We start from the raw sequence: 27,429 nt of genomic DNA, 5'->3' as shown, positions 1-27,429 counted from the left end.
TACAGGTCAATTCATTACACAGTGCAGTTACATTGAGTTAGTACAGAGTCCATTGATGTAGTGCAGGTAAAAACAATAACAGTACAGAGTAAAGTGTCACAGCTACAGAGAAACTGCAGTGCAATAAGGTGCAAGGTCACAACAAGGTAGATCATGAGGTCATAGTCCATCTCATTGTATAAGGGAACCATTCAATAGTCTTATCACAGTGGGGTAGAAGCTGTCCTTAAGTCTGGTGGTACATGCCCTCAGGCTCCTGTATCTTCTACCGGATGGAAGAGGAGAGAAGAGAGAATGTCCCGGGTGGGTAGGGGTCTTTGATTGTTAGAGCCTGGCACAAAAACTTTCAGTCAACTAGGTGGAAACAAAGCAAACAAACACAGAAGTCTTATTAAAGAGCTCTTTACTTGTCCTTCCACAAACAATACATTCTAGCATGCTGGAGACACCCATTTTGCAAACACTGGTAGAAGAGACTGTTTCATCAACTTAGTCACCAGGAAATCGTACAGATATCTGAATTAGTACAATTACTGCAATGGCAGACACTTCTAGAGCCATCGTAAAAGTTCAATAGAAAATCAGATAGATTACAAAAAGATGGACATCCACATTTTTCATTATGTAACTCTGCTCTTCCAAGTAGCTCAGACTAAGAAAAAATTACAGCCAACTAAGTGCCACTAAAATCTGCAGCAGAATTCTGGTAAACCACTGTGACAAACGGTATGAGAAATGCTTTTTACTCTTCTATCTAAAACTAGCTGCTCCTCATGTCTGTCCTCAATCAAGCCATTCCAATTTCAGTTGTGCAGCTATGATTCCAGCATCTACCCAACAATATAGAGCAGAAACATGATCTGATCAAGTTCTGCTGCCTCATCTATAATCAGAAGGACTTAAAATTTTTGGATTTTATTTTTGGTTCAGTTCAGGGTTTTTTTTAAAATCAGTGTCCAACCAAATTGCTTAAGTTGAGTCATTAAAAATTTCAGCCAATGAGATGGATCAACTTTTGATCTCTAGAAATGCAACTAAGTTAACATAGTCAGGGGTAGGCATAGTGTTCCTGTGCACTGATACTGTGAGCCACTTGTTAAAATTGTTCTAGGATTTGAAATCTAGGTACTCTGATTTTAGAGAAACACACAAGTAAACTATCTATTTGGAGACACAAGAGAGACTGTAGGTGCTGGAAATCTGGAGCAATGAACAAAAAATGCTGAAGGAACTCAGCAGGTCAGGCAGCATCTATGGAGGGAAATAAACAATCGAGGTTTCAGACTGAAACCCTTCATCAGGACTGGAAAGGAAGAGGGCAGAAGCCAGAATAAAAGGATAGGGGAAGAGGGAGAAGCACAAACTGGCAGGTGATTTGTTGGACAGGGTGATGAAGGATGGCCTTAACATTTTTGAGTTTTTTTCTGATTTTGGTCTTAACTCTTTATTTTAAGGAATCAATTGATTTTGTCATTCATGCTATAATTTTATTCAAACACACTAATGCACAGAAATCTACTGGAAAATAAATTTAGCACTCTAAGTGATCTTGTTAGTGACAATATCTAGCTGCTTGATTGAATGCTGGAGACAGTTCACTGAATTTCTATTATGTAACAGAGCTGCTGGAGTGAAATCTTCTTGACTGAACGACTTTATTAAGATATTCATTTTCTTTTACATAATTGCACATACTTTTGGTTTTATGCCCCAATTCCACCCCCACTTTTCTCACTATGGTTACGCCACTTACCACATCTCAAAGGCAAATGGGATTGGTCAGTAGACTACATGCCCACTTTGACAGCCACGAGCAACATTCTAAATCAAAATATAAATTCTGCAGAGTTGCCATTTATTGTCAGTACAAAGTTTCTTTGCTAACAAGAAGTGATGAGCCTTCAGGGTACTTAAATTTTTTTTATTATTAATCCCAAAATTATTCATGTCTGAATAATCAGCAAACCATTGAAAGGACATTAATGATGCCATCTAGTGGCAACTATTCAAACAGTTCAACAATTTTGAGGCCCATCATTCTTTTGGCCTTCCCCAGGTAACAAACAGGTTGTTTTTACAGATGTCCTTAAGTCGATTTTGTCTGTTATTTAGAAAATACACAAAAATCACTCAATTTGGTAACCATACCTCCACAGTATTGCAATGAATGGCATCAAAAGCACATAAGACTAATAAGAAAGAACAATTACTATAAGTAGAGAGAGAGAGGAAACTAGTTCTGCCATTCATAGCAATGGATGTATGTTTGTACATTGGATTTTTGAATTTAATAATATTATGGGAGCTTGTTCACATGTACGGGTGTCCATAAGTTGGACATTTGTAACACAGGGACAGACTGTACCTAGTTACAAAGCTAGACTCAGCCTTTGTCCAGGTATGAACCTAATTGCTGATTGCCAGAGAAAAAAAATGAGAATATAAAATGAGATCAACTGCTTGACCACATGAAGCCAAGGAGGTGATGGAATATTCACATCTCGCTAGGATGTCAATACCATTTATGGAGAACAGATTGGTGGTCCTCTACTCAAGCTCATTATCCACTCCCTCTACCTTAAGTGAACAGAAGGCGCTGTGGCAGGACCCAATACAGCAACTTACATCAACAGCATCTTCCAGCTGTATACCGAAGGCAAGATCAGGCATGTTGTTGAAATACTATAACCTCCAAGTTCTCCACTTGCCATACCCCATCCTGATTTGTTGATATCTACTGCTCTTCCCTGGTTTCTCAGTCCATATTCTGAAACTATTTAATTAATACCACCATGGGGATAGCACTCTCTCAGGACAACTGACTCACTTGGGTCAGCTACATACTGAGATATATTTGTAATGAATGGAATTCAACTTAACTACTTACGTTACACCTGTTGCTCACTGGTTACTTCCCACATGACATCAATGCACAGGTCTCGTTTTGGGAAATCTCCTGTTATTTATTACTAATGAGTGTCATGTTGCAATGGTGCTATATAACTCCAGCAATATTCAGTCATTTCTATACAACACTTATAAGACCATAAGATATAGGAGCAAATTAGGCCATCTGGCCCATCAAGTCTGCTCTACCATTCAATCATGGCTGAGTTGTTTTTCAAACCATTCTCCCACCTTCTCCCTGTAACCCTTAACCTATTTACCAATCAAGAACCTATCAATCTCTGCATGAAATACACTCAAAGATTTGGTCTGCACAGCCCTCTATGGCAAAGAATTCCACAGATTCACCACCCTCTGGCTAAAGAAATTCCTCCTCATCTCAGTTTTAAAGGGACGTGCCTTTATTCTGAACCCTTGATTACTAGACTCTCCCAATAGAAACATCCTCTCCATATCCACTCTATCCAGGCCTTTCATAGGTTTCAATGAAATCCCCCCTTATCCTTCTGAACTGCATTGAGTACAGACGCAGAGATATCAAACACTCCTCATACTCCTCATTCCTGGGATCATTCTTGTGAACCTTCTCTGGGTCCTCTCCAGGGCCAGCACATCTTTCCTTAGATACGGGGTCCAAAATTGCTCACAATATTCCAAATGCGCTCTGACCGACGTCTTATAAAGCCTCAGCAGTACATCCTTGCTTTTAAAATTTTAGCTTGTAATTTGAATATATAGCACAAAGTAATGCAAATGAAACAAATAATTCTAATTTCCTGGAATAACCACAAATCTATCAATAATGAATAAAAGCAAATACTTGACTGGTACTGTTACAAAATAACATAACCCAACATATAAATACATTCTCTCAGGATGACATGTTGCCACCTGGTGGAAATACTTAAGAATTGTAATTTCTCTTTTACAAAGATGAAAAATTCTAAGATTCAAAGTCAAAAATGAAACACGAATCAGAATCAGGTTTATTATCACTGACATATGTCGTGAAATTTGTTGCTTTGCAGCAGCAGTACAGTGCAAGACATAAAAATTACTATAAGTTACAAAATAAATAAATAGTGCTAAAGAGGAATAACGAAATAGTGTTCGTGGGTTCATGGACCGTTCAAAAATCTGAAAGCAGAGGGGAAGAAGCTGTTCCTAAAACATTGAGTATGGGTCTTTAGGCTCCTGTACCTCCTTCCTGGTAGTAATGCGAAGAGGGCATGTCCAGGATGATAAGGGTCTATTTAATCTGGTTGTGTGACAGCAATATCAGATGAGGGAGGAGAGTTTGGCCAGGATATCAGGGCATTTCTTTGTTCTTTTTCAAAGAAGTGAAATGGAATTCATCGCAATAGGCAGATGGGGATCAATTTATCTTAAATATGCAATTGGTTTTTTGCAACTGATTCTGCACATTTTTACAATGAGCGTAATACTGTAAGGATCCACTTCTGACAACATAGCAGGATTGGGAACTCTCACCCACTGCCATTGCAAATCATGAAAAAGTAATAACCTTCCAAAATGTAGCTGCAGAGGATGAGCTTTCTGACCTGTAACAGTTTCTCAGCACAAATATTAACATTTTGAAGACAGTAATATTTTCATTTGTCCATTTCTACATCTATAGTAGGAAATCCCTCCATGCTATAAAGGCACAAATATCACACAATCTCTTGACTGGTAATCTCAACACCAGCTTAAATATTCAGTCCCTCCACCACCTGCATACCAAGGCTGCCAAGTGTACCATCTATAAAATGTACTTTCCAAGGCTACTCTAACAGCACCTTGAAAACCTGCAATCTTAAACACCAAGAAGAACAGGGCAGCAGGCGTATTGGAATACCACCATCTGCAAGTTCGTCTTCAAATCACACAGCATCCTTACTTGAAAATATCTCACCTTTTTTGTCAATTTCACAGGGTGTGAATGCTAGAGTTTCTAACCTTAACATGAAGTTTTAAACAAAAATCACCTTGCTGTCCCATAATCTCCTCCATATTTCTGACTTCTGCCTAACTCATGAAGTAATAATTAGTTTACTAACTTGAAGAACAAAAGGAATAATAATGTATTTTGCACTTAATCATTTATTTTGGCAGTTTCCAAAAGTGCTGCGGTAAACACACTTTTACAACAATAGAAATCATAAGGCTTTTGAAGTTTTTTTGAACATATAAATCATTAAAATTAGATGTCTGAGACTTTGGAACAACTCAAGCTTCAACTTTCAATTACACGAATGGAATTCAGCTACTTTTTCTGAACAAGTGTTCTCCTGTTAATTTGCTAATCACTTTTCACAAAAAATATTTGCTTATTTGAAACAAACATAATTCATACAAACACAAAAGCATATTACCAATATTTAAGAGCAAAAATCTTGTCATCATTAATGATGTCACTTTCCAACACAAAAATCTATTCATCAGATTATGCGTTCATTCTTAAATTTTTTTTTTAATTTTTAAATTTTACTTACAGCATGGTAACAGGCCCTTCCGGCCCAACGAGTCTGCACCGCCCATTTTAAACCCCAAATTAACCTACCCGTACATCTTTAGAATGTGGGAGGAAACATGGTAAATGTTGAACTTAAAGAAAAAGTTATGAAAAGCAACATAGCTTTGGTCTTAACAGAATGATTAATGGATAAATTACATCGGCCAGTGAAGGAGCATGATTTTCTGATAATTCCAGCACCAAAGCCATCTAATGTGCAAGTGCATGGACCCAAGAACACGTCCCTTATAGATGTAAGGTGGCAAAATTCTAAAAGAAATGGTGAAACAATAACCTGGAATTTGAGCTTCTTCAATCCAATAATACAATGTATCAACAACAGATGTGGAAAAGTGTGGCCCTCTATAAGGATGTGGCTCAATTTATAAGTACATCATAACCTTTGGGAGAATGGAATTTATTGTCAGTATAGACAGTAGTGACCTTACTGGCAATAACTTAGTTATGTACTAGTGTGAACAATCAGATCCAGCTCCTCTACACTCAAGGGCTACCCTCTTCTATGGTTCATGAACAATGTGACAGGACATGAAAAAGTTATTATGGAATTATCATCTTTAATAATTCACACATTGGTATAGATTGGTAACACTATTTACTGCTAATTATGACTTCCACATTCTTTACTGTTAAAAATGTTATATATCAATTATAAATATTAAATAATATACAAGTTCCCACCTGGATATATATAATTACTTCTCTTTGGTGCTGTCTGTTTAAGTAAATGAGTCTGTATCCTCTGCCCAAATGCCACAGATTGACGGATTCGCATTTGGTCCTGGTTGCAGAAACCCAATGCAGCATCCCGTTCCCTCTGGAGTATGTCTGTATAAGCAAAACCCAAGTACCTGCTGTAACTTTGACAACAACCAGAATTCAGAATTTTCAGTTAAGAAAATTTGAATAACTCACATTGTCTATCAAGCAGCTGCACTGAAGGTAGGTGGTAGATGACATACAGGCGATAATCTTGATCTTGTGTCAAAGGATTATTGAATAAATCTAAAAAAGAGTGAAATTTATATCTTAAAAATGAAACTAGGAAAAGTGAATTAACTGCATTTATGTTCATGCCTTGATATTTAAATGCTGAAAGTTGTTTTAATTATATATATAGGCCCATCTAAGCAAACAACAGCCCTGATGCACTGAAGTTAAGGGTTTTATACCAACATAAGTATTAAGTAATCATAAAATAAGCAAACAAAAATCAAATTTGAGTGCAAATGGGCCAGAATTGGAAGAAAGCAGACACTTTGGATCATTATGGAGCTGGAGGATATTGTAGAGAAAGGAGAGGCATGGTCTTGGAGGGAACTGAAAAAAAGAGAACTTTAAGTTGCTTACTTATTACAACATGGAAGGAGTCCATTCAGCCCATTGACTCCATGCCCACTCCCAGCAGGGCAATCCCATTGGATCCCTGTAACCTGCAACTTATTCTCTCTCACATCAAGTCCTCTTCAACTCTTTTTGCTATTTACCATACTAGGCATGTCTTTGGGTTATGAGAGGAAACCGGAGCATCCAGGGAAACCCATGCAGTCACATGGGGGATGTGCAAACTCCACACAGACAGCGCCCGAGGTGAGGATCGAACCTGGATCATGGAGCTGTGCTGCTATGCCACCACAAAAAATAGGGCCTGAACTTTTTTTTTTAAAATGTGAGATGGTGGTGGACTAGAAATCAACAAGCTCAAGGGTGATGAACGAGTGGAAAATGGTGGTTAGAAGATGAGTAGCAACGTTTTGGATAATCTCAAGGATAGAGACTGGGAGGCTGAACAGTACTTATGTTTGAGTAAGTAAAGTAAAGCAACTAATTAAAAACCAAAGTACCACAGCAGCAATCATATTTATACTTTGCAACTGTCCATGTTTCAATAGCTTAAGTATTTTTATCATTAGTCATGGACATTAATTGAATATTTAACAATATATGTCTTACTTTAAGTCACAGAAAAATCTCATTGCAGAAAGCCATTGAAAAACCTAATAGTATCTTACTTCTGTTTATACAGTGAAACTCCATTAATCCAGCATGCTTGGGGTTTTGGTAGCAACTGTGTAGACTTTTCAGACTATCGGATGTATTCCAATTAATACTCCAACACACTTTTAATTCACTTTCATTTTAGATGTTGCACAGTATATTAATACATTTTTCAGTGGACCTGCTAAGTTTCAACGAAACATGGGAAGTAAGGCCTAGTGAGTTACAAGGGAGCATGGAAAACAGAGGCGGGTAAGTTAAAGGAGAGAGCAGGAATCATGGTTTAAGGGCAGTGCAAGAATTGGGGCCCCAGTGTGTTAAGGGCAGTTCAGGTATCAGCACCCGGTGAGCCAGATGCTGAACCATCAAGATTTCCAAATAGCTGGAAAGTGGATTATCAGAGCTTTACTGTAAAAAGTAAAAACTGAATGACAGTACATATTTTTTTTCTATTTATTGGCTACACCAATTGTCAGAATATTGCATCAGGTCTGACAAATAAAGTATTTAATATCCCTAAGACAGACAAATTTGCTTACTTAATGTGTGCAACCACCTCAATTTCTTTAATTCTGCTACGACCTTCTCCAGCTTAGTAAGCCAATTGTTGTGTAGCATCAATATCTGCAAGGATGTCAAGTGTTTCAGAGTACCTAAGATAGAAAATATATACCCAATTATATTCATGTAAGCAAGTTCATTAACAACCTTGAGCACATAAACTACCTGGTAAACCACAAGCATCCATTTACTATGATATTGAACAAGCCACCTAGTGAACTTGTAGGAGAAATTCTCCTTTTATCACTGCACTAAATGCATGTGAAAGAAGCAGCCACACAACTGTACTCACCTCCCAAAATTTGTTTAAAATAAAGTAAATGCCTAGACAGTCTGATGGAAAATGTTGAGTGGAAGTACTGACAAAAATCAGTTTTTTTGAAAATATAATGAACCAGAGTTCTGGGGGACATGCACCATAGTAACAGTGCATCTAGTATGAACAATGTAAAAGACAGAACTTAAGGACTAAATTGCCATTTAGCCTCCTTAGTTAATGTAGAATGTTAATGTGTTGGAAACAGTTCAGAGAAGATTTACTGAACTGATGCTTGGAATGAGTGGATTGTCTTATTAGGAAAGAATGGATATGCAGGGCTTGAAGAGTCAGAGGAAACTTGAAACAGGCCTTGTCAGGGTGCATGTGGAGAGGACTTTTCCTCTTCTGGTAGAATCAAGAACTAGAGGTCACAGTTTAAATATACAGGATTACTCATTTAAGTCAGAGATGAGGCAAACTTCTTTCTCTCAGAAATTTATGAATCTTTGAAACTCATTTGCCAAAGGGCAGTAGAAATAAGGTTTTGAATATTTTTAAGGCAGAGGTAGATAGATTCTTGATAAGTAAGGGGGATTACTGGGGTTAGATGAAAATGCAGAGTTGAGGTTACAATCAGATTAGTCATGATATTATTAAATGGCAGAACAATTTTGAAGGGCTCAGTCATAGAGTTATACAGCACAGAAACAGGCTCTTCAGCCCAACTTGTCCATGCCAACCAAGTTCCCTACCTGGGCTAGTCTCATATGTTTACGTTTGACATATATCTCTCTAAACTTTTAAATGTCTTTTGAACATTGTAACTCTACCTGCCTCTATAGCTTTCTCTGGCAGCTTGTGCCATTATACCTACCACCCTCTGTGTGAAGAAGTTGCCCGTTAAGTTACTTTTAAATCTTTCCCCTCTCACTTTAAACCTATGCCGTATCGTTTTAGACTCTGCTACCCTGGGAGAAAGACTATGACCATTCACCTTATTTATGCCCTTCATGACGTTACATACCTCTATAAGGTCACCCCTTAAAGAGGCATAGTTGTTTACTCCTGATCGTAATTCATATGTTCATATGTTCTGATGAAAATTCACTGATCGAATCGCTAACTCTCTTTGTCACATATGATGTCCAACTTGTTGAGCATTTCCAGCATCTACAGTATTTTGACTTTGGAAAGTCTACGTTCTATTCGATTCATTTTTGGCATTTCATGAAGAGGCGGAGGTCCCATATACAATATATTTTATATATGGGGCCTCTGCTGCTTATTTCCTCATACTTTGATTTGTATACTCTAATGCTTTAAAGTGCAGACTGAACTTTCATTACATTCCTACAACAGTAAGTTATGTGGGTAATTGTTTACAATATAATGGTTGGGCCATTATGCCAGTAATAGGTGAATGTGATAATTGCACTATTGGATATTAAACAAAAGTGAAAGAGTCTAACTTTTATTTAAATTAACTAATAACATTTGTTAGCCATTTTAACAATTTTCATAGAATCATAGAAATTTACAGTAAAGACCATGAAGCCCATCGTGTCCACACTACCAAAAATTAATTTTAAATTAATCCTATTTCCCAGTTTTAAATTAATCCTATTTCCATTTTTATTTCAGATTTTCAGCATCTACATTGTTTTGCTTGTTATAAAGATGCCAATGGTAATAAAAACAATAAAAACATGAAAAGTAACATAGATTACAAACTAAAACCTTAAAAACGTAACATTCATAAATCAGCAAAGAATATAATTTTAAATTAATTTTACTCATGAAAAGATGTACTTTACCTGTTAAATCAGTGAGCAGGTTGTTTTGTAAGTACAGTTCTTTGAGGCAATAATTCATTTTCAAGGAACTTATCTTTTTAATCTACAATAAGCAAATGGCAACAGAATGATTCAATACAAGATAATTGAAATAAAATTATTTTACCCACTAACTAGCGAACAATTTTGAACTCACAGCCCAGAAGGATGGTAGAGACAGACATATTCACCACATTTAAAGGGTGCCTCGATGGGCACATAAAGAATGACAAAAAATGTTTTGACAACAGTGATGGGATACAATGAAAAATGAAAATATTAACAAAACAAGGGCATATTACCACCATGTTACAAAACTATTCATCTCTCTATGTTAGCATCACAACAACATATCATTATTGAGGTACAGTCTTTGAATAATTTCACACAATTATTTGATTGGTAATAAGAAGGAATATACTTGCATTGGAGGCAGTTCAAAGACGGTTCACTACATTGATTATTGGGATGAAGGGGATGTCTCATGAGGAATGAATGAGCAGATTGAGTTTAGGAGTTTAGAAGAATTAGACTTGATGTTATTGAGACATATACGGCAACATACTGTAACAATAGAGATCTAATGAGAGGAGTTAACAGGGGCTTGATGAGAGAATGCTTCTTGGGTGAGTATATAACTAAGGTCATTGATTCAGAATAAGGCGTTGTCCATTTAAGACTGAAATGAGGAAGAATTTCTTTTCTCTGAAGGCTGTGAATCTTTGAAATGCTCCTGTTGAATCTGAAATGAAAATAAGCTAAATACAACTGCTAGAAATCTGAAATAAAAATAGAAAATGTTGGAAGCACTCAGAAAATCAGGCAGTATCAGTGCATTTCAGGTCAAAGACCCACCATTAAGAAATAGAGAATATGTTAGTTATAAGTTGCAGATAAGATAGGGGAGGGCTGGATAGACAAAGGGGGTATCTCTGATAGGGTGAGGAAAGGGATGCTGTAGTGATAACCTATAGAGGTCATGAAATAATAGGGCAGTTAGAGAGAGAAAAATGGAACAAAAGCTATGAGATAAAGGCAGTCAGAGAGTAAGAATACAAAGAAAGAAATGTCCATTAGCACAGCCTGCCTTGCTAGACTAAAGATAACCATTTTGTATTTAAATGTGGCCATGCCCGTTCTCTCCTTCTGTTGTTTGCAACAAAGCAAATCAATTACTGTTTTGTACAAAAATCTTAAAAGATCTTATTGTGCAGATGTTAAAATCCCATCGACTTCATAAACGTACATTATGGATCAGGCTTAAACAAGTTTTACAGAGACATTTTTAGTCAAACTAGAACAATTCTTTGATCCCTTATAAAATACTTATTTTGGTTGTTGGTAGCAATCACTTTATTTTGAGAACAAATGAGATAGACAAATCTATGGTCTCTTTTGCTGCCAAATAATTCTAGCACCTATTCAGGATGTAATGTATTGTATGTTTTGAGCATGGAGATCAACTTAGAGAAATTTCTACCCAATGTGCTAAATCCATCAGATTTGTATGTTGAGAACAAAGTCAATTACTTCAAAATTGTCATGTGCTTTGAGGACAATTATTTGTTAACACTATTGTTCTATCCATAGCAACAAAGTTCAAAGGCATCTCTTCTAAGATCTTCAACAAGTGTCTTATTGCTTTCAATTTTGTCTGACAAGTTGCCCATATCACTGTTGTGACTTCTACAGAAATTTTTAAAAATCCAACTTCAATTTAAGAGAAATTTCAATTGTCACCCAATTTTCATATATAGTGGTTCAGCCACAAAGCTGACTATTTTTCAAGTATTGACTAGTTTGAGCAATGCTGCACACATTGGAGAATATATGTGTACAAGGTTAACATTCCTATGTTTAACCAATTCACATTCTTTCAACTTGATTGTCCTCTGAAATCACATAATTTATTGAGAAGATAGTCCATTAGTTGTGGCTTAAAAATTGTTCTCATGATCACTGTCCAAATTCATATTATCATAGAAAATGATGTCTTTACTTAAGATAACTGCTGCAATTATTTCTTCTGAAGATGACCTATCCATTCATGGACAAAGTTACAGAACTGGAGTTTTAATTCAAGTGAACTCACTAAATAGACTAAAGAACTTGGTGAACATTGCATGAGTTGTATCTGGCTGAGCAGAAAATCTATTATTGAGATTTATAGTTTGTTTACCATGTGATTCCTCCATAAATAAAAACTAGAAAATAAAAGAATACAAAAGTTTTATTATTTTAAGTGCACTATATTTTGCAGTATGTATTTGGTGAATTACAATCCACACAATTTTTTTTCAGAAGAGACAAGAGTTTGGTAAGCATTGATTATAGCCTAATATGCCATTTAAAAAAAATCAGTTACAACTCAGACAGCAAACTGTAAGATTTTCAGGATACTTTACATCAAGAAAAGTTTGCAAACATCAGAAGTGCTCACTGATATCTGCAAATTATCCTACAGAAAGCTGCAATATCTCACTGAAAGCAACATTCTGGATTTCGATGATTAACTACGTAATTGGATGCTCCAGAAGTCGTATTCTGTTTCAGAGTATTATCAAGGCAAATGGTAATAGCTTTGCCATCATGAGTGGCAAAAAATCTAGATCAATGCACAGAAAGTACAATGGAAAGGACCAGGAAAGGATGGTTCGCTGTCTATCCACTAATTACAGAACACATCTCTGATCCAGCCAGCAGTCAAACTGATGATAAAGAAAGTAGTACTTACAAGTGATGTCCTGAAATATGTTTTCAGATTAGCACAAACCTTAAACTGAGCAGTCATTACAAAAATTCTCACTCACCTTGTTGTGATTTAACCACAAATACTTCAACTGTTTAAATCTTGACAAGTCAGGAACTTCTGTTAGTCCTCTAAAAAAAATTATTTAACAAATTTCTGCTTTAATTACTACATTAAAATGTGATATAATATAAACATATAGAGACACTTCACAACAATGTTTTCTGTTGAAATAAAATTCCAGCAAATAACTTTTCCTAATTTCCTCCTCCCTACTGCTGATTTCTATGCAATTATTGACAGTAATGACAGTGCCAATTAATTCAACTGTTCTATCCTGGATTGGGTTGAGGTTCAAAAGTTATTGGAACTGTTTGCAAATGGTGAATATTCCATTGCATTTCTGACTTTATAGATGATTGGTGTGCTTTGAGGGGCCACAAAGTAAATCAGAAGGTAATTTCTTTCTCTGCTAGCATTCCATAAAATCATTATTCTTATAGCCAACTTTTCCTACTTTTCATTCATAAATTTCTACTCTTTTTAAAACATATTCTGGTATTAAATCCTTTGCTAACGTAAATAATGTGGAAATATTGTGCTAATTCCAATTATAAGTTTAAAAAAAACAATTAACAACAACGGAAAGTCCTTCTAATGTCAGATTATTTACTGACTAAGGTCTGATGACAAACAATTATATTACTTACTCTTTGGCCAGATAAAGTTCAATGACATCGCTATTCTTTCTAATTTTGTAGAGTCTTAATTGATTTTCTATAACCTGTTTTTAATTTCAATAAAACATAAAAATTGCATTTAATTTTAAATCCAAATATTTTATTGTTAGCACATTTCCTTAATCACTCTCTTCTTTAGTATTTCATTTTTACTTTTGTTAAAATGAAATTACTACAAAAAATGAACATTAATGTCACCATTTATTTCTAGTTCTTTTTAAAGGACATTATTTAAAATACATGGAAAAATAACACCACAACCTACAATTGTACATCACAATGGCAAAAGTAATTCTTGGACCACAAGCTCATGAAACTTACATTTACATTTAATTCATGGTATTTGTTTCCAACTGAAAGCCTATCAAAAGAAAGTGGTGATGCTTAAATGGTGCTATTTGCCACATCCCATCTTATGAATTTTGTTCAATACATTAAAAAAAGTCACAACTACATATGACTTCCCTGCAATCCTGCTTTATTTAAAGCTTAATAATTCAAACTTGATTCTCCATGTGCAATACCAGAAAGTAACTAGTATTAAACAGCAAAATGTGCATGCAGTTCAACAAAACCTTGCTTCCAATTGTCATATCTTTATCAATGTTGGGTCAACTTTTTCTATTTATTATGGAGATACAAATGTGATGTGACCAGTATTGATGCTGCAGTGCCTTAATCACGACTTGGTTGGTAAGTGAATGAGTCAATCGTTCCTCAGTTGAGTGTAATTGGGTGGCGTGGGCTCATTGAGCCGGAAGGGCTTGTTAGCGTGCTATATAAATAACGTTTAAAGTTTTAAAGAATCCCCACTCCAAATGATTGAGTACATAACCTAAGCTGGCATTTCAATGCAGCATTGAAGGATTCAAGGTGCTGTATTTCAGATATTAAACCAAGATCCCACCTGGCATTACAATATATAAAAGGTGTCATTTTGTTATTTGAAGAAGAACAATGAAATATTCCTGCTCTAACATTGCTCCAATATTTAGCCCACAACCAAATTCCTGAAATCAATGGTGTGGTCAATTATCACCTTGCTATTTCTGTAATCTTGTCTTGTGCAAATTGTTCACCATAAAAACAGAGAAATTATGGTACAGCTTTATAAAACATTGGTGGGGCCAGCATCTTTACTTTCTTTGGAGGTTAAGGAAGTTTGGCTTGTCACCAAACACTCTAACAAACTTCTACAGATGTACCATTGAAAGTATCCTGCCTGGTTGCATCACGATCTGGTACAGCAATTCAAATGCGCAGGAACAAAAGAAGCTGCAGAGAGTAGCGGACTCACCCAGTATGTCATGGGCACATCCCTCCCCACCATCAGTGGTATCTACAGGAGGTGCTGCCTCAAGAAGGCAACATCTATCATCAAAGATCAACGTCTGGGCCATGCCATCTTCTCCAGCTACCATTGGACAGGAGGTACAGAAGCCTGAAGTTCCACACTACCAGGTTCAAGAACTGCTACTTCCCTTCAACCATTCAGATCATGAACCAACCAGCACAACGATAATCACTACAACACTATGACCACTTTGATCACTTTGCACTAAAATAGACTTTGTGTTTATTTTTGTTCTAATTTTGTTTTTTCTTGTAAAAATTGGGTATAATTTCTGTTTAATTTATGCTTTTCTTGTGAATGCTGCTTATATGATGCTATGTGCCTGTGATGCTGCTGTAAGTAGGTTTTTCATTGCACCTGTGCATACATGTAGTTGTGCATATGACAGTAAACTCAACTATTGACTATCTGGAATATTGTGTGTTGACTGCCACAGTATAGAAAGGACATGACTGCTTTGGAAGGGACACAGAGAATGTTCATTAGGATCATACCTGGGACAAAGTGTCTCAGTTACGAGGAGAAACTGGATAGGCTGGATTTGTTTTCCTTGGAGCAGAAAAGGCCGAGGGAAGACCCGATGGACGTGGACAACATTATGAGGGGCTTAGATAAGGTAGAGAGTTGTAAGCTTCACCTCGAGGGTGGCTGGAATTTGGAATGCACTGTCCGAGGGGGTAGTGAAGGCAGAGATTCTCACAACATTTAAGAAGTATCTAGACAAGCACTTGAATCGGCAAAGCACAGAAGGCTCTGGATCAAGTGGAAGTAAATGGAATTAGTATGAATGGGTATTTGATGGTTGGCATGGACAGGGTGGGCCAAAGGGCCTGCTTTTGTGGTCGATGACTCTATCACTCATACTCTGAAGTGCTTTGCTACATCCTGACATATGAAGGGTATGATGTGCAAAAGACAGAGTATTTCTGTCTTGCAAAAACGTGTTTATGCTTTGCCTACTCACTGTCTTTCAAAGAGCCATAAATTTGGCTTTTGAACTATTAATGACAATTACAAAACAAAAAGGCAGCCAGATAAAAATAATTTGCAGGAGACTAAGATAATGACATTGACCTCTTACCTTCCTCACCTGAAGAATGCATTTGGTCTCAACTCTTTTTGTGCAATTTGAAAATTAGTCTCCATTTCTAAGTTACACACTCTTTCTTTACAATAACTTTATTTTGTATTAACAGTTGAATAGCAAACCAACAAAAGTTTGGGAAACAGAAATAGAAATGGACCAGAGAAGTTTCTCTGTGGTGCAGACAAATAATTTGTGATACATAGCTGAGGCACACTAACATAATCAACATCCATTATAAGTTTCTCTGTGGTGCAGACAAATAACTTGAGATACATAGCTGAGGCACACCAAAATAAGCAATGTCTATTATAAATACAGACTCAATTGGTAATTGGTTTATTATTGTCACATGTACCGAGATACAGTGAAAAATTTTGTTTTGCATGCCATCCATACAGATCATTCCAAAACATAAGTACATCCATAGAACCATAGAAAAATACTGCACAATACAGGCCCTTCAGCCCACCATGTTGTGCCGACCTTCAAACCACTCCTAAGGCTATCTAACCCCTTCCTCCCACATATCCCTCTATCTTAAATTCCTCCATATGCTTATCTAACAATCTCTTGATCTTGACCAACATATCAGCCTCCACCACCACCCCAGGCAGCGCATTCCATGCACCAACCACTCTCTGGGTGAAAAACCTCCCTCTGACATCTCCCTTGAACTTCCCACCCATTACCTTAAAGCCATGTCCTCTTGTTTTGAGCATTGGTGCCCTGGGAAAGAGGCGCTGGCTGTCCACTCTATCTATTCCTCTTAATATCTTGTATACCTCTATCATGTCTCCCCTCATCCTCCTTCTCTCCAATGAGTAAAGCCCTAGCTCCTTTAGTCTCTCCTCATAATCCATACTCTCTAATCCAGGCAGCATGCTGGTAGATCTCTTCCGCACCCTTTCCAATGCCTCCACATCTTTCCTATAATGAGGCGACCAGAACTGGACACAGTACTCTAAGTGTGGCCTAATCAAGATAGTACAAAAGCATTAACAGAATGCAGAATATAATGTTACAGTTGCCATTACAGAGAAAGTGCAGTGCAGGTAGACAAATAAGATGCAAGGGCCATGACAAGGTAGATTGAGAGATCAAGAGTTCATCTTTATTATGCAAGAGGTCTGTCCAAGAGACTTATAGTAGCAGGATAAAAGCTGTCCTTGAGCCTGGTGGTGCATGTTTTCAGTAACAATTTTGTATCTTCCGCCCTATGGAAGGGGAGAGAAGAGAGAATGACTGGGGTGGAAGGCATCTTTTATGTTGGTTGCTTTTCTGAGGCAGTAGGAAGTATAGACAGTGTAGACTCAAGAAATTGTTGTGGGAAAAGTTTGTGTAGAGTGCATTTGCCAGATAGTTAATAATTTAGTCAGTTTTCACCAACAACTTTCTCTTTTGAATTATCAAAATCCCAAATTCTGCCTTTCTCCTTCTTAACCTAAACCCAAATAAGAATGGGAGGACCTCTTGCCCCCTTAACACAACACTACATGGACAGGGATCCTCCCATTCTTATTTGGTTTATCGTTTCATTTATTGACCAAGAAGTGCTTTTGTCTGCATTCAAATTCAAAGTTTATCTGACATAAAGGAAATTAATTAGATTGAGAAAAGTAGCTGCATGTCTGTTTTCCACTGTAGTCCTTCCCTCTCTGCACTCCTATATTGTAATTCCATACTCCTTTTTAATGAATAAAGTTTATTATAGCTTTAAGTAGGTGCCCAATTCTACATGCATGTGTACAAAGAAATAGTTTATATGCTTTTCCAAGTTTGTTTGTATTTGAAACAGATAAAATAGGAGTAACCTCAGCAGTTAATTTGCTTGAATGAGATGGGCAGATGACACAGAAAAATCAGCCCAAGTTTGAGAAAATGTCACTGTACTAGATAATAATAAAATTTACAGAGCAAAAGGCATCAAACCATTAAGGTTCTATTAGGAATTCAAATAAATTTTGAAAATAAGTCAGTATGAATTGGCCAGTTTGGTGTATGGCCCTCAGGGCAACCTATTGATGATGGGACATTGATGCTTTGATGACCCTTTTCTAGTCATACAGCCTTCCTCCGGAACTTCACATATGTAATTTTGGTTTCCATACTGCATATGTGGATAAATGCTTCAGAGCTGGAATTCCATGTACGTGAGGTAGGTTCTCTCAAAGTATGTCTGCATACTCACATTGATGTGAACGATGAGTTTTTATTTTGTGCATGTGTTAGGTCCAGCACTTAACACGCTTCCCTAGCTACTGAGATGCTTATTAGGCTGTTCCCTTGTCACATTTGGGCCATATTCTCTTTCTTAAAGGACAAACCAATAGTTTCAAGGTCATAAATCCAAAAGAAAGACACAACAACTGCTAGAAATCTAAAGTCAGACGGAAAGTGTTAGAATTCCCTTGCAACTCCAAAAGCATCTGTGGAGACGAACACAGGGTTAAGGTTCAGATCAATGATCTACATTTGGACAGTTTTGTTGATTCACTAACCTGAAGCATTAGCTGCTGAGTGGCATCCTTCAGCAAGTCAGAGAAACAGGAGCAGGAACAATGTTTCAGCCCTTCAAATCTGCTTTGCCATTCAATACAATCATAGTGATGATCCATATTCAGTACCCTATTCTTGCTTCCTCTCCATATCCCTTAATCCCTTCATCCCTCAGAACTATAGCTGATTCTTGAAAATTGGGCATTAGTTGCCTTCTGTGGTAGGGAATTCCACAAGTCAACTCCCTGGATGAAGTAATTTCTCCTCATCTCAACCCTACCTGCCTACCACTTATCTTTAGATTGTGACCCCTGGTCCTGAACATTGGGAACATTCTTCCTGCATGTAATCTGTCCAGTCCTTTTAGAATTTTGTAAGTTTCAATGACATACTCTTCCATTCTTCTAAACTCCAATGAATATAAGCCTAATGAACCCATTTTCTCTTCACATAATCATTCCTGCCATTGCAGGCATCAGTCTGATGAAACTTTGTTGCACTCGCTCCCTATTAAGAACATCATTTTCAGATAAGGAGACCAAAACTGCACTCAAGGTGTGGCCTCGCCAAGGCCCTGTACAATCACAGCAAGATATCCTTGTGCTTGTACTCAAGTCTTCTCACCTAGAATGCTAAAGTGCCATTTGCTTTCTTAACCGTCAGATGAACCTGCATGTTTACTTTCATCAACTGATTATTTTCAACTGATGTACAAGGACACCAGATCTTGTAACCCTTTTCCAGTCTATCACCATTCAGGAAGGGGTACAAGATTATTGTCACCAAAGTGCCTTGCAATTGCTCACTCACTCAACCCGTCCAACATCTCTGCATCCTCTCCATTGCTCATATTCTCACCCAGCTTTGTGTCCACTGCAAACTTGGATAGATTTCACAGCATTCCCTCATCCAAGTCATTAACATAAATTATGAATAGCTGGGGTCTGTCACACGTCTTTGCGGTACCCCACTGGTTGCTGCCTGACACTCCAAAAATGACCCATTAATTCCTCGTCTGCCATTAAGCTCTCTATCCAATTAGTACCTTACCTCCAATCTTATGAGCTTTAATTTTGCATGCTAATCTCTCATGCGGGACCTTACTAAAAGTCTTCTTAATATCCAAACACAGTACACCCACAGGTTCTTCGTCATCTATTCTGTTATATTCTCAAAAAATTCCAGTTAAGCATGATTTACCTTTCATACATCCATGCTGACTGTCGAATCCTGTCACTGTTTTCCAAGTGCTGTACTTTTGCATCTTTTATACAAGACTCTAGTATTTTCCCCACTACTTACATCAGGCTAAATAATCTATAAATACCCATTTTATCTCTACCTCCATTTTTTTTTAAAATAATGGGGTTACATTAGCTATTTTCTGTATTGTTGGTCATTTTCCAAAATATATAGTACTTTGGAAAATGACCAACAGTGCATCTATTATTTCTAGGGCCACCTCCTTATATACTCTGGGATATAATTTTCAGGCTCTGGGAATCCACCCTCTATCCCATCAATTTCCCCATAACCACTTTCCTAATACTAATTTCATTCAGTTTCGCCCTCTCACCTATATCTGTCTTCCTTTGTTAAGACAGAACTAATGTGTGTATTGGTTTGTCATTTCTTCTAGTTTCTGACTGCAAGGGACCTTCATTTGTTTTCTTTTTTTCTTCTTCTTCACATACTGTATCACATACTGAGGCTTTTATAGTTAGCTCTTATGCTCTCTTGCAAGCTTACTCTCATATTTTATTTTTCCTTTCTTGATCAATCTTTTATCTGCCTATGTTAAATTCTAAACTGCTCCCAATACTTAGGTTTGCTGCTCTTTCTGGCCATTTTATATTTCTCCTCCTTGAATGTAATACTATCCTCAATTTCTGTAGTAACCCATGGCTGAGTCACCTCTCCTGTTTTGTTTGGTGCCAGATAGGAAGAACAATTGTTGCAATTCAGCCATGCGCTCTTTGAATACTAGCCATTGCAATACACTTTCAACCCTTTAAGTAATGTCCCCAATCTATCATAGCCAAATCAATCTTCATACCTTCAAAGATTCCTTTATTTAAATTTTAGAACCTTCATCTCAGAATCATCTCTCTCACTTTCCACCTTAATTAAGAATTCTATCATGTTATGTATACTCTTCCCCAAGGGGCCTCTAACAAGTGGTTAATTCATCCCAGTCTAGGTTGGCTTTTTCTCAAGTTGGTTCCTCAACACTTGTACAAAAAAATCATCGCAATGCATTCCAGGAAGTTCTCCTCTACGATGTTATTGCTAGTTTGGTTTGTTTAATTTTTAAGTAGATTAAAGTCACCCGTAATTATTGCTGTACCCTTATCACATGTGAATCTAATTTCGAGAGAAACAAAGGACTGCAGATGCTGGAATCTAGATGAAAAACACGATGATGCTGGAGGAACTCAGCAGGCCAGGCAGCATCCATGGAGAAAAGCAGGTGGTCAATGTTTCGGGCAGGACCCTTCTTCAGGACTGAAGATAGGAAAAGGGGAAGCCCAATATATAAAAGGGAAAAGCAGAGCAGTGATAGGTGGACAAAAGAGGGGAGGCAGGGTGGGCACAAGGTGGTGATAGGTAGATGCAGGGAAGAGACAGTGATAAGCAGGTGTTGGGGGAGGAGGGGAGAGCAGATCCACTGGGGAATGGATCAAAGGTATGGAGAGAAAGGAAAAAAAAGGTAGAAAAAAGAGAGATAGGCTAGGAAAGGGAAGAAGAGAAGAAGCATGGTGAGGATTACTTAAAGTGGGAGAATTCAATGTTCGTGCCGTTAGGCTGCAAGGTTCAAAGTTGGAAAATGAGGTGCTGTTCCTCCAGTTTGCACTTGGAATTCTCCTGGCAGTGGATGAGGCCGAGGACTGACATATCAGTGATAGTGTGGGTGGGGGAGTTGAAGTGACTGGCAATGGGGAGATGCAGGTCACGGTTATGGACAGAGTGCAGGTGTTCTGCAAAATGGTCACCTAGTCTGCGTTTGGTCTCACCAATGCAGAGGAGGCCAAACCTGGAGCACCGAATGCAGTAGATGATATTAAGGGAGGTGCAGGTGAATCTTTGTCTCACCTGAAAGGACTGTTTGGGTCCCTGGATGGAGGTGGTGTAGGGGCAGGTGTTGCACCGATGTCAGGGGCAGTGGAAAGTTCCTGGGGTGGGAGCGGGATGGGTGGGGCGGGAGGAGTGAACTAGGGGGTGGCAGAGAGAGCAGTCCCTGCGAAAGGCAGAAAGGGGTGGGGAGGGGAAGATATGCTTGGTAATGGGGTCCTGCTGGAGATGGCAGGAAGTGGCGGAGAATGATGTGTTGGATACGTAGGCTGGTGGGATGGAATGTGAGGACAAGGGGGACCCTATCCCTGTTGGGTCTGGGAGGGGTGGGGGTGAGAGCGGAGGTGCAGGAAATGGCAGAGATATGGGTGAGAGCTCTATCAACCACAGTCTTGAATCTAATTTCTGTTTAATGCCATCCCTGTGTTATTATGTGTTGTTATGTAGTTATAATAAAGAACTACAGTTCCCAGTAGGCAACGCAAGGGTCACATGGGGGAACAGGAAGTGGCTGTGAAAGAGCGGGAGAGCCAGCCAGCCCGTCTGTTGCAGCCAGTCTGTTGTTGTTGTTTTAATAAATGTTCAGATGTTAAACCCACACAAAGTTTGTCTCTTGATGAAGAACAAACATAACATGGTGTCAGAAGTTGGTGTGAGGTCTGAACAAGGAAATTAAATGAATACTGTGTGCAGTTGAGAAAGAGACTTAGTGAGTACAAAAGAAAAGCTGTAAAAAGGAGAAAAAGCTGACCGGCGTGGCGAGGGAGCACATTGTTCCTGAAGTTCAGCAGTCACTGGATTTACCGAGAGAGATTCAGGTGAGAGGCCGAGAGTTCCCGTTATGGATAAGCTAAGTCCTCCCAAGCCTATGCAGTTTACTGACAATCTAACTGATAATTGGAAACGCTTCAAACAGCGATTCAACATATATTTAGACGCTAGAGGAGCAGGAAGGAACGATGAAAAATTGAAAGCATCTATTTTTCTGCACATGATTGGCGAAGATGCTTTGGACATATATAACAGCTTTCAAATTGAAGAGACAGCTTTTGAGTTGGGCACTTTGATGGAAAAATTTGAAGAATATTTTATCCCATGTGAAAACATCACATTTGAGAGATATAAATTTTTTTCCTGTGACCAGAAACGAGGTGTTAGCTTCGACCAATACGTTGCTGAGCTTCACACACTGAGTAAGTCTTGTGAATTTGGAGATTTGAGAAACTCACTAGTTAAAGACAGAATAGTTTGTGGAATTCCAGATAACAGACTCAGAGAAAGACTGTTGCTTGAAAAAGATTTGACCCTGGAAAAGGCAGTGAATATGTGTAGGTCAGCAGAAAGCACACGAGCACAAGCTAAGGAGATGAACAGAGCAGACACAACAGTGCATGCTGTGAAAACAGAGAAGCAGCTCCCAAGGCATTTCCAAAAGCACAGCAAAGCAAAGAGGAAGGCTCAAACAGCAAATGCAGCAGATGTGGAGGTAGACACATTCCAAAGATATGTCCTGCTTATGGGAAGTCTTGCAATAGCTGTGGGAAGAAGAATCACTTTGCAAGGTGCTGCAAAGCTGGGGCTAACAAGAGAAAGGTGCACACAGTTGATGAGAAAATGGAGGAATTCTTTGTGGATTCTGTACAGACTGTGGTTGCTGGTAAAACAGAATGGATTGTTCCAGTAACTGTGAATGAGACAGTAATTCCATTCAGGCTTGACACTGGAGCTCAGGTGAATCTGTTATCCATGGATGATTATAAGACTCTCACAGTAAAGAGTAAGATTTACCCTGTGAAATTAACTGTGACAGGCTACACTGGAGAGAAAGTTCCAGTAAAAGGGGGCTGTATGGTGACCTTTAAACACAAGGGGCAGCACTTAAAATCACAGCTACTGATTGTAGAAAAGAGAATACAGCCAATATTAGGTCTGAGTGCATGTGAAAAGCTCAACCTAGTGAAAAGAGTTTTCATAGTAGCTTCACATACCAAAGATGACCACACAACACTCATGGAAGAGTGTGCAGATGTCTTTGAGGGGCTCGGATGCTTCCCTGGTGTACACAAAATTCACATAGATGAGGCAGTGGCTCCTGTTGTCCATGCATGCAGGAAAGTTCCATTTCAACTTAGAGATAAACTTAAACAAGAACTAGCATGCATGGAACGGATGAATGCCATACAGAGAATTGAAGAACCAACAGATTGGGTGAGTTCACTGGTCATTGTGCAAAAGAAAAATGGAGCATTGCGGATATGTCTAGACCCAAGAGATCTCAATAAAGCCATCAAGAGAGAGCATTTTAAATTGCCAACATGGGAGGAGATCATGTCCCAGTTTTCAGGGGCCAAATGGTTTAGCAAGCTCGACGCATTGTCTGGGTTTTGGCAAATGAAGCTTGATGAGGCAAGTTTGAGATTGTGTACTCTTAACACACCACAGGGAAGATATCGCTATCTTCGGCTGCCATATGGGATGCTGTCCACACCAGAAGTCTACCATGAAACCATTCACATGATTTTTGAGGGCATACCTGGTGTTGAGACCACAATGGATGACATCATCATCTGGGGGTCCACCAAGGAGAAACACGATACTCGACTGAGATGAGTGCTTGACGTGACAAGGAATGTCAATTTGAAATTAAATAAAGAGAAATGTGAGTTTGGTGTTAAGACACTGATCTTCATAGAAGATGTCATATCTGAAGAGGGAGTAAAGCCTGACCCAAGAAAGACGTCAGCTATTAAAAACATGGAGAGGTCCCAAAACAAAGAGGAGGTGAGGCGTTTCTTAGGGATGGTGACTTACCTGGCTAAGTTCATCCCTCTACTGTCAACAGTGTCAGCACCACTTAGGTCACTCCTTAAGCAACAAAATGAATGGATTTGGTCTCATGAGCAAGAAGAGTGTTTCCAGACGTTGAAAAGGGTCCTAACTGAAGAGCCCGTGCTGAAGTTTTATGATCCAAAAAGGTATATCGGGATATCAGCTGATGCGTCCCAGCACGGCCTTGGATCAGTACTACTGCAGCAGCATGATGGCACATGGCAACCTGTGGCCTATGCATCAAGGGCTTTAACAAGTGCAGAAGCCAACTATGCACAAATAGAGAAAGAGCTTCTCGCCACTACATATGCATGTGAAAGGTTCCATCAGTACATCTATGGGCAAGCTATTGAAGTGGAGACAGACCATAAACCATTGATCTCAATTATGTCCAAACCACTGAATGACTGTCCCATGAGGATACAGCGCATGTTGATGAGGCTGCAGAAATATGATGTGAAGATGATCTACACACCGGGGAAATATGTTTGCTGCTGATGTGCTGTCTCGAGCAGTCGACAAGACAGAAAAGAGTGACCAACAAGTTAATGCAGATATACAGGCCTATGTTGACATGATTGTCACCTCTCTTCCAGTATCTCCGGATAGAACAGAGCAGATTAGGAAAGCAGCAGAGGCAGATGAAACAATGAAAGTACTCAAGGATACAATACAGAAAGGGTGGCCAGCAGCAAAGGATGACTGTCCAATGTGTATTCGGGATTATTGGGCATGCAGAGTCGAACTGTCAGTAGCGAAATATATGGTCTTCAAAGGGAACAGGTTTGTGATTCCAGTGTCACTATGCAAGGAGATGCACCAGAAGATACACGACGGGCCTCTTGGGGAGGAAAAATGTAAACATAGAGCACGTGAAGTGATGTACTGACCAAGAATGAACCAAGACATCAGCCGGACCACTGCTTCATGTGAAATATGCCTTACCTACAGACCAAAGCAGCAAGCAGAACCACTTACACCACACCCTGTACCAGACAGGCCGTATTTCAGAGTAAGAGTGGATTTGTTTGACTGTAATGGGAAGAGCCATATTGTTGTAACAGACTACTTTTCCAATTACCCAGAGGTTGCAACACTGCAATCAACGTCCAGCAAAGCAGTTATCATGTTCCTGAAAGCTGTGTTTGCGAGGCATGGAGTTCCATGTGAAGTAGTATCAGACAATGGTCCACAATTTTCGAGCTGTGAATTTGAATCCTTTGCCGATGTTTGGGGGCTTCGACATATAACCTCAAGCCCACATCACCCAAAATCTAATGGCCTAGCAGAGAGTTCAGTTAAGGTGGTGAAGGGCCTCATGAAGAAAGCTCAAGGTGGACAAGAGGATTTCCACAGAAGTCTAATGATTTATAGAAGTGCACCACTGCAGAACGGCCTTTCACCAGCGCAAATGCTGATGGGTCGACGCATACGCAATAACCTTCCAATACATGAAAACCTGTTGACACCTGAAGGAGCACACAGGGTTAAACAGGCTAAAGAGGAAGGGAAAGAAAAACAGAAACAGAATCACAAGACAGCAAAAAGCCTACCAGTCCTGAAGCCTGGGGATCAAGTGCGAATCCGAGATCATGATTCTGGCACATGGTCCATGCAAGGAGTTGTGCAAGAGGAAGTAAATCCACATTCATACCAGATCCAGACGGAGCGAGAGACACCTCTGAGGAGGAACCGCGTGGATCTACGACCACAAGCTCCAACCCATGGTTGTGACCCGTCCCCTGTCAGTACACCAAAGGGGCCAGCATATGGAGAAAATGAACATGTGGACCAGAGTTCCCAGGAAAACACCAATAGTAATGCAGCAAATGTAAGCAACACACCTGCAAAAACAAGTACCAGACCAAAAAGGACAATAAAACCACCAAAGACACTGATTGAAAGCTGCTGAGTGGACAAGGGTTCTTGGCAGGTTTATAAGGACAAAGTATTGTGTTTGTTTTTCCTTAAAGGGGAAAGATGTGTTATTATGTGTTGTTATGTAGTTATAATAAAGAACTACAGTTCCCAGTAGGCAATGCAAGGGGTCACATGGGAGAATAGGAAGTGGCTGTGCAAGAGTGGGAGAGCAAGCCAGCCTGTCTGTTGCAGCCAGTGTGTTGTTTTAATAAATGTTCAGATGTTAAACCCAAGCGAAGTTTGTCTCTTGATGAAGAACAAACATAACAATCCCCACTACTGTTTGGGGTCTATATATGACCCCCACCAACATTTTCTCCCCTTGGTGTTATTTCTGTTCTACCCACATATATTCCACATCAGGCTACGATATGAGTTTTAATGGTAACTGAGCTACTATTGTTCTTCATAATTGTATTTCTTCCATAACTGACAACGTCACACCACTCCTTTCCCTTTTTTCCTGCCCTTTCTTAATATTGAATACCCCTGGCATGATCATTTCCCATGCTTGGTCACTTGTGCAGCCACGTCTCAATAATGGCAATCACATTGTATCTGTATCTATTTACGTGACTAATGCATCCATGGAATTCCGCGCGTTGATATGCAACGCCTCCAGACTTGTCTTGCTAACTGTTTCCAGTATTTTGTTTTTTCTTCAGTGATTTCCAACAGCGACAACTTTTATTTTCCCTCGCATCGTTGTGTGTGGAAGCCTGCCTGGCTTCCAACTGGGGCTCATCAGTGCCAGCCGGTACCGGAGGAGAGGGCTGGAGACTGGGGCCAGCATCAGCAACAAGCCGGGGCAGAGCTGTCGGCCCTCGTCCTCCCACCCCCGCTCCTCACCTCCTCCGCTCCTCACCTCCTCCGTTCCTCACCTCCTCCGCCGCCGCAGCCGCCATCTTCTGTTTGGAAGCCGTTGCTGGGCGACGTGATGTCACTCCTCGGGTTCGGGGCACCGGCGGCGATTGTGAGCGGCGGGCTGGTCGGACGTTGTTCAGCCGGCTCCACCTTGTGCAACGCCCAGTCTGTCCCAGGCACTCCGCAATATTCGGAGCATGCCTGAAGGTGCACAAAATACACCAT

General features: G+C 39.1%; 1 protein-coding gene across 1 annotated transcript; it reads right to left on the bottom strand.

Moving 5' to 3' along the window:
* Positions 1–27,429, bottom strand: LOC127570966 (leucine-rich repeat-containing protein 72). Its single transcript, XM_052016933.1, has 7 exons — positions 27,206–27,429; positions 12,904–12,973; positions 10,076–10,157; positions 7,981–8,094; positions 6,359–6,421; positions 6,125–6,271; positions 1–354 (listed from the first exon to the last, which is right to left on the bottom strand). Exons 1-7 carry the CDS (start codon positions 27,427–27,429, stop codon positions 347–349), a joined length of 708 nt encoding a protein of 235 aa, XP_051872893.1. The 3' UTR covers positions 1–346.

The sequence above is a fragment of the Pristis pectinata genome, chromosome 5, assembly GCF_009764475.1.
Source record: "Pristis pectinata isolate sPriPec2 chromosome 5, sPriPec2.1.pri, whole genome shotgun sequence".
In the NCBI taxonomy this organism is placed as follows: domain Eukaryota; kingdom Metazoa; phylum Chordata; class Chondrichthyes; order Rhinopristiformes; family Pristidae; genus Pristis; species Pristis pectinata.
Note: the sequence above shows the minus strand (reverse complement) of the source record. Positions and strands in the feature narration are given on the sequence as shown.

Bases quoted from the DNA above. Each gene is read 5' to 3' on its own strand.
- LOC127570966 (XM_052016933.1), bottom strand. From the start codon at position 27,429: ATGGTGTATTTTGTGCACCTTCAGGCATGCTCCGAATATTGCGGAGTG. The intron at 10,158-12,903 runs GTGAGTGAGAAT...TGCTTATTGTAG, and splicing joins TGTGGTTAAATCACAACAAG to ATTAAAAAGATAAGTTCCTT. The intron at 8,095-10,075 runs GTAAAGTACATC...TTTCTATCTTAG, and splicing joins CCTGCTCACTGATTTAACAG to GTACTCTGAAACACTTGACA.